This window comes from Nannospalax galili, unplaced genomic scaffold, assembly GCF_000622305.1.
Source record: "Nannospalax galili isolate Female #2095 unplaced genomic scaffold, S.galili_v1.0 scaffold334, whole genome shotgun sequence".
In the NCBI taxonomy this organism is placed as follows: domain Eukaryota; kingdom Metazoa; phylum Chordata; class Mammalia; order Rodentia; family Spalacidae; genus Nannospalax; species Nannospalax galili.
Genome location: NW_008336888.1, coordinates 1419921 through 1427703, shown reverse-complemented (window position 1 = coordinate 1427703; position 7783 = coordinate 1419921). Strand labels below are relative to the sequence as shown.

The following is a 7783-nucleotide window of genomic DNA, read 5'->3' as shown; positions in this document are numbered from 1 at the left end:
TTATGCACACGTGTATATGCACCCCCCCGAGAGGTATGCACTGCCCACACACACACACACACACACACACACACACACTCACTCACTCACAAACATCCTTTTTTTCCCAGTTACTGTAGACAATTATTTTCCCATGCTGGAGAGTGATCAAATCAGTTCCTCTAGAGTAGGGCTTAAGAAGTAGAGCTTTTTGAAAGTGCCCAGGTGATGCCCACACAAGTCACCGCTTTGTCTCCTACATGGCAGCACAGCCAGTGTGGGAACTTATTCCTGTTGGTGGCCAGCACAAGAAGCTCCCACATGTGCTCTGCAGCTGGAGCTCTGAGCATTGTTTTTCAAACATTAAACATTCCTTCGCTTCTCCATCTTCTTTCTTGGCACGTGGCATGTCAGTGGATAGCTATACTGTTCTCCAGATATGATATTTAACAGATTCTAGGTCTATCCTAATGAATCAGCCCCAGTGTGATACTGGTCCAGCAGCTTGAATCACTTCCAACTCAAACTTCTGTGGCCTCAGAATATGATTAATTGCTTTTCATTGTTACTGTTGTTGGTTTAAACAGACCATAAAACCTGACATCTGATCTCATATATCAGATGCATATGAGCTATGACTGCTGATTGGAAATGCCCTTTCGCTGCACTTCCTTTCCCTTTGTAGTTGTAGCTACAGAACAGGCATTTCTTGATGTTATTGTTAACGAATTGCTGAGCATCTCTAAGCAGAAGCTTCAGGAAGCGCCTTCTTCCATAGGTTCCTGAATCAAGCTACGAAGCTCTATACTAAGACGACAGTGGTGCCAGTTAACCATGTTTTCTTTACAACCAGTGCCATTGTTGCAGGTGAGTCTTGGCTTTCCATAGTAGGTGAGTCCACTCCCACCCACCATAAGCACAAATGAAGATTCTCTCAGAGGAAGTAAGAGAAATGTTTAGGTTCTAAAGAACCTGGGAGCACATGTTCCCAGCCTCCACCCAGTGTCTGAACTTCCTCTACAACCCTCTACTCTGTGAATGTGCCCCAGTGCTCTCTGCCTCCTGAGGCAGCTCAGTCCTGTTTCCCATCACTCGCATTAACTAGAGGATTCTAATTATCAGAAAGTGTTTCCTTATATTGGCATTCAAATGAATTTTCAAGACACTTATTTTTGTTCTACTTTCTAGAATCTTCTGCTTATTGGCTCTTCTGCTAATCAAAACAACTGAAAGGCTCTCTTGAGTCTTGCCTCTGAGCCAAACATCACCAATTCCTTGAACTTTTCCCTATAAGCCCCTTCATCACCTTGATGAGAGAGTGGGGTCCTAAACCCAATACCCCATTCCAGGGAAGGCCTGATAAATAAGGGTGAAAACTGTTTTTGCTGTTTCCTCTATTACAGGTCTTATATTTTAATGAACATTTTGTATATTGCAGATAAAATAATATTAAAAATATAAACTTAAAACTTGGTCCAAACCTAAATACAGTAGATTCAAGTAGATGGTTTATAAATTTGATAGTGATAGGCCCTGCCTAGATCATTAGCTTATTTGATGTAGTTCTCATCCAACTACTACTGCTATTATAGCACAGGCTGACCTTGAACTTGCTATGTAGCATAGGCTGGCCTGTAACTCATGATCCTCCTGCCTCTGCATCCTGAATGCTAAGATTACAGATTTGTACCACCAGGCCCAGACAAGTAGGCATTTTTTTTTGTCTTTTTGAAACAGGGTCTCCCTGTAGCCCCAGCTGTCCTGGAACTCACTATGTAGACCAGGCTAGCCTTGAACGCACAGAGATCCGCCTGCTTCTGCCTCCCAAGTGCTGGGATTAAAGGCATGCGCCACCATGCCTGGTGTGAGCATAAGGATTTTTTAAGACATCAGGGCTGGATCTTAGTGCTCAGCATATTGAGCAATTGGTGAATTAGAAAAGCTAGAACTTTCTGAGAATAATAGTTCATCTGATTGTACATGTGGAATGGAAGTAAAGCCTTTAATCTCAGCCCTTTGGGGGCAGAGTCAAGAGGATCTCTGTAAGATCAAGGCCAGCCTGGTCCATATAGTGACTTCCAGGAGGGCTGGGACTAGGGAGACACTGTCAAAAACAACAACAACAACAAAAATTAAAAACCATGTCTCTACTCTTTAAAACAGAAATTCCATTTCTAAAAATCTATTTTAATTACACAAAAATTCCCAAATACTAGGGGAAACGTGTACAAAAAAGTTGATTGCTGTTTTACTAAAGAGCAAATATTTAGATACAGCTTACATTGACTATCCTTAGAGAAGTTAACATTAGCGCAGTGTCCACTTAGAGTAGCATAAAAACATTGACATGACAACAAAGAAGTACATCATAACAGGGGAAATGCTTTGGAAGTGCTCATTCATCTGATAAATATTCATGAGAACCAGATATGGCTTCTTCCTGTAGGAAACTCATTCTGTAGGTGAAGAGGAGGGGTTGAGACTGAGGAAGCTTCTCTCCTGAGTTTGGGGCTCATCCTGCCCATCATGGGGTCTCCAGCACCTAAAGCAGTAGCTCCTGGGAGACAGTAAATATTCTCTGCCCAGCTAGCAAAGCTAACCACACACACACCCCTACCTTATTTCAGATGATTCATAATTTAAATTCATAATTTAAAGGTTTCTTAATAAAGACTCTACAAAGTCTTTGGGATCTTAAATGAAGACATCAATGAGATTAACAGGGAGAGAAGAAAAGCTGGTCAAAGTAGATGATGCACTGCTTCCCACCCCCACCCCCACCCCTGCCCAGGTCTAGAGGGGAAAATCAAAGGAAGGGGCTTCATGGAAGAAAACAGAGCTAGGATAACACCCCAGTTTCTAGAGATTCCTGCAGTGCCCACGGGCAGAGCCAAAGTGACAGCAGGGCTGCAGCAGGCAGCTGGAAGTGGGCCTACCATGCCAGGGTCCCAGGATCCACCCAGACTCCTGACTAACAAACATAGGTAGAAAATTTCTGATTACAGGGCTGAAGAGACCACTCAGTAAAGAGTTTGCTGCACAAGCATGAGGACCTAAGTTTGATCCCCAGAACACACATTTTTTAAAAAAGGCAGAGCTGTGCGTCTGACCCCAGAGTCCCATTGGCAAGTCAGCCTGGTCAAATTGGTGAGCCCCAGGCCAATAAGAGACCCTGCCTCAAAAAACAAGGTAGGCAGGGCATGGCAGCACACGCCTTCAATCCCAGCATTCAAGCAGGAACTCCATTAGTCCAAGGCAAGCTTTCCCTACATAGCAAGTTCCAGGCCATCCAGGGCTACACAGTGATACACTGTCTCAAACAAAACAAAGTAGATGGCTTATGAGGAATGCCACCTGAGATTATCCTCCAACCTCCACATTCACACGTGCACACACATGAACATGTACACATACATATCAATATATATACACATGCAAAATGAAATTTCTGCTTAAAAAAGTTATATCAATTATGTTGATGTTAAAATAATAATCACATTCTATGAAGTCTATAAGTCTATGTAAATCTTTTGAGTAATTTAAAATGTGTGACACACAGATTCTTTTAAACTACTGAATGTGTATTTTATGAATAACCATACATAGAAGAATGTATTAACATAATTTAAAAATGTGTCATATTATAAACGTTCTACCCTAAAGTTAACTTTGCCTTCTCCTGTGTAGGAATTGTATTTTACCAGGAATTCCTTGGTGCTACTTTTCTTGCTGTATTTATATATTTTTTTGGGTGAGTAAATGTCTCAGAGGTTAGGTATGTGAAATTCTATTACTTTTATATAGGATTTTTGGCATTGTACCTGAAGTATAGAAAATTGGAAAATAATATAAGAAACATCAGTTTCCTGAGCTCTTAAAAGAAACATATTTTTCAACTTAACACCCCACACAGGGCTCCATGCCTTTGGCTTTGTGGCTTTGGTATTCCTCTGAGGGCCCTGAAACATCGGGGATTTTCAGTTCCAGCCAAAGTCAAAATAAGTCCACTGGTCTTTGTAGCTACTCCACAGCCTGTTAGTATTATGTTAGATCCACTACCTTCTTGGGCGCTCCTAGGCTAGATCTCATCAATTTTAGGACCATGGATGCCTCTAGGATCACCCAAAATAAAAAGCCAAGACTACAATAGATCCCACACTTTAGATCTGAGAGCTTCGGTTTACTACCAGCCCCATCTTGTGTTAAAGCACCCAGTTTGGCCCATCCTGGAGACTCAATGAACATTCCTGTGAGCATGACAGGCAAACAGAGCTGAACCTTGCTGCTCTGTTGCCAATGAATAGAAGCATCCATTGGCTCCAGTTGTACCCCATTACTGCTCAGCCACTTCTTGATCTGCTCTTCAGCATGACCATTGTTATGCAAACTCGGGCCTAGACTATTTTTAGCATAGGAAACCATCTATCTTGAAAATTCAGCTTCATAAGACATTTAGGCAAGGCCAGACTTCTGGGGTCTGGAAACTGTGATTGCTCTTATGGCCAAGGGCAATGAGATTTCTTAGAAAATTAAAGAATAGCTTGTTTTTCATTCATGTCACATGCCAATAATGACTCTGGGCATTCATGGATACAAAATGAGACCTAGTGTCTACCCAAAGGTTTAGAGTCCCAATTAGCCTCCAGATGGTGAAAACCTGGAGCAGAGATTTATTGGAAGCTGCCCAAGTCTTCATTCTGGGTACAAATATTATTGGCTGTAAGAATTAAGACAAGTTCTAGGCAACTTACCATGAGAAATAGACTTTTAAAAAATGGATGGAATGTATGTCATTGTGTGGAGTGCAGCATCAGTTGCTTAACACCATGAGCTGTCTCAGTATTCCTGTGCTCTTTATTAACACTCTTACAGGTGCTTTCTGTCATTCCTTGGAGTGTTTTTGGTGACAAGAAATAGAGAAAAGGAACAGTCGAATCAGTCCTTTATTGATTTTGGAAATATTCCTGGTAAGCAAAAAAAAAAAAAAAAAAGTGTGTGTGTGTAAGTTCTCTATTTTTTTATTTTATTTATTATTTCTATTTTATGTGTATGCATGTATTACCTGCATGTAGATAAGTGCACCCATGTCATGCAATGCCCACAGAGGACAGAAGAGACAGACTGTCACGGACAGTTGTTAGCTGCCATGTGGGTGCTAGGATTCAAACCTGGATCTTCTGCAAGAACAGTTGGTGTTCTTAACTGCTGAGCCATCTCTCCAGCCCCATGTTCTCTAATTTAGAGTATAAAATTTTAATCCTTGGCCTGTGAGATAGCTCCATGGGTAAAGACTGTTGCCACCAACCCTAATGACCAGAGTTAAATTCCTGGGACTCACATGGTAGGAGAGAGTCAACTCCCACAAGTTGTCCTGACCACCACGCACACATGCACGTGCACACAAATAAATAGATAAATGAATAAATAAATAAATATAAATAAATAAATAAATTTAAAAAGTAATAAAAATTTTAGAAGAAAATTTTATCCCCATAAATGAAACATTGTTGGCTTCATTTTGTTTTTTTGCTTTTGTTTTTTGAGACAAGGTCTCCCTCTAACCCCAACTGGCTTGGAACTCCCTATGTAAACCAGATTGGCCTCAATCTCACAAAGATCCACTTGCCTCTAGCTCCTGAGTGCTGGGATTAAAGGTGTTCTGTTGACATTATTTTTACAAATTTTTTTTTTTTTTTTGGTCTTTTTAAGACAGGGTCTCCCTGTAGTCCTAGCTGACCTGGAACTCGCATGAAGACCAGGCTGGCCTTGAACTCACAGAGATCTGCCTGCCTCTGCCTCCCAAGTGGGATTAAAAGTGTGCACCACCACCATGCCTGGCTGGCATCATTTTTAATATTAAATACATATAAAACAATTTTTACCTCAAAAGGTATATTTGATGAAGCTTGAGGAGTCACAGTGTTACTAATTTATGGAATGTCAGGTCTGCATAGAACAATGAGCTTATAGAGGAATTGACCAGGTTTTTTTGATGTGGGTGATGTAGAGGATCTCTTCATTGGGTTCCTTAAAGTGTGAAAGGGAAGGAAACAGTGTGGGAAATGGCAGATCTCTGCCATTTAGAGAGCCTCAAAGGTACAGCCAAGGATTGAAGGTCAAGCTGCTAAGAAATATTCCCAAGGAAGACTGAAGCAGCTTATTCACTATGATGCCAAAGGTGACATCACCAGAGTGACCAGAACATGCTTGGCTTCCTTCCTTCTACCCTCAATATGCAGATTGGGCCAACATGTGTCTCCTTTCAGTGCTCATTCCTACTGAGAAATAACTCAGCTCAGCATGTACACAACAGGAGCAAAGTCCACAACAAGGCAGTGCCCTTACTAACCTCCCACACCAGCCCTACCCACTCCCAGCTTTGCTCGGATTTGGGGTTACCTATAGGTATCCAGGCAAAAGCAAAGAAGGTCTCAGAGCTTTGTCCATTGGTCTGCTAGCATCATGCCTTTAAAGCAGAAATCATTAAAATCTCTATAAGACTGAGCAGTGAAGGCCAAGGAAATGAATTCGGTGAGCTCTTTGTCATGAGAGCCATCTTAGCAACCAAGAGTATACAGCACTTGAATAATAACCATGCTTATTAATGACTTGTTTGGAACTAAGCTTTGGTAGGAAATAAAGTTTTCTGGGAAATACAGTTTCCTTATTTTTAACTATTTTCCACTTCACAGAGCCTCGCATGCAGGGATCAGTATTGGCTCTTGAGGCTACTGTTGCATGTTAGTTTTCTGTGTTGTTATATAGATGTGAAGAGTCAGAACACTGGAGAGAAAGATTTGGAGAGGAGTCAATGATTCATGTCACTCTCTGATTATCCCAACCTGGTTTGTGAGCAGATGTCATGTGGGCAGTGTGTAACCACATAGCAAGCAACATGCAATTTCCTGGGCCTTTTCTTCCTTGACATTTACCTTTTCCATTTCGAGGGTGACCATATAGTATTCTTTAAAGGAATAAAATATGGCCTAAACTGGAGAGAAATTATTAGGACTTTTTATCTATGAGAGCTCAGAAGACTTTTTGTGATTATTTATCTCCACAGGAAAACAAACATTGGACAAAATACAACCAGATTCAAATGGCATATCCTATGGAACCTTGCCTGATGGAAATGACTCAACAAAGAGTCAAGGTGGAGAGAAGAAAGAGGTCTAAAATGCCGAGAGGGATGGCTGTTGGCCTGTTATTCGATACCACCTTTTAAAAAAATTGCACATGTTCAAATTTGTGTCGGCAGCTATTTCATGCTGACATGTGCGAGCATTCGTTTCAGTCCTTCCCCCACTGTGGACGGTCAGGGCCTCCCTAAGCTCTGACAGTCTAATGCTTTCATGGAATGTGACTCCAGTGTTCCCCACACCCTGGCCCTCTCCCTAGTGATCATCTAACTGGCTACATCTTAATGAGAGCCTGGCTGCGCAAGCAGGAATGTCACATAAAAATGCACACTGGCAATTTGGCCATGGAAGACATAGGTTGCTTCTCCATGTGACTTGCACAGTCAGTTCCTTGGCGTTAAAGACATCCTCTAGTGCCATGACCTCACTCTTTTGAAAGGTTTGACACTTTATCTAAGGAAACCTTCTGGGAGCCTCCCATAAAAAGCTCTTTTCCCTAAATTAATAGTGGGTCATCTTTTCTGAAAGCTAATGCTATGAAAATTACCCTTTGAAAATAAAGGGGCCTCAGTCAGGCATGGTGGCGCATGCCTTTAATCGCAGTACTTGGGTGGAAGAGGCAGGTGGATCTCTCTGAGTTCAAGGCCAACCTGGTCTACATAGTG

At 41.6% G+C, this 7783-nt stretch overlaps 1 protein-coding gene across 1 annotated transcript in view; it reads left to right on the top strand.

The window, feature by feature from the left end:
• Nipal2 (NIPA like domain containing 2) overlaps positions 1-7193 on the top strand; it is a 96225-nt gene extending 89032 nt beyond the window's left edge. The window contains exons 7-10 of the mRNA XM_029562790.1: positions 758-846; positions 3667-3730; positions 4852-4946; positions 7043-7193. Coding sequence (XP_029418650.1) covers positions 758-846; positions 3667-3730; positions 4852-4946; positions 7043-7155 — 361 coding nt within the window. The 3' untranslated portion in view covers positions 7156-7193. The remainder of the gene's footprint in view (positions 1-757; positions 847-3666; positions 3731-4851; positions 4947-7042) is intronic.
• Positions 7194-7783: the final 590 nt, after the last annotated feature.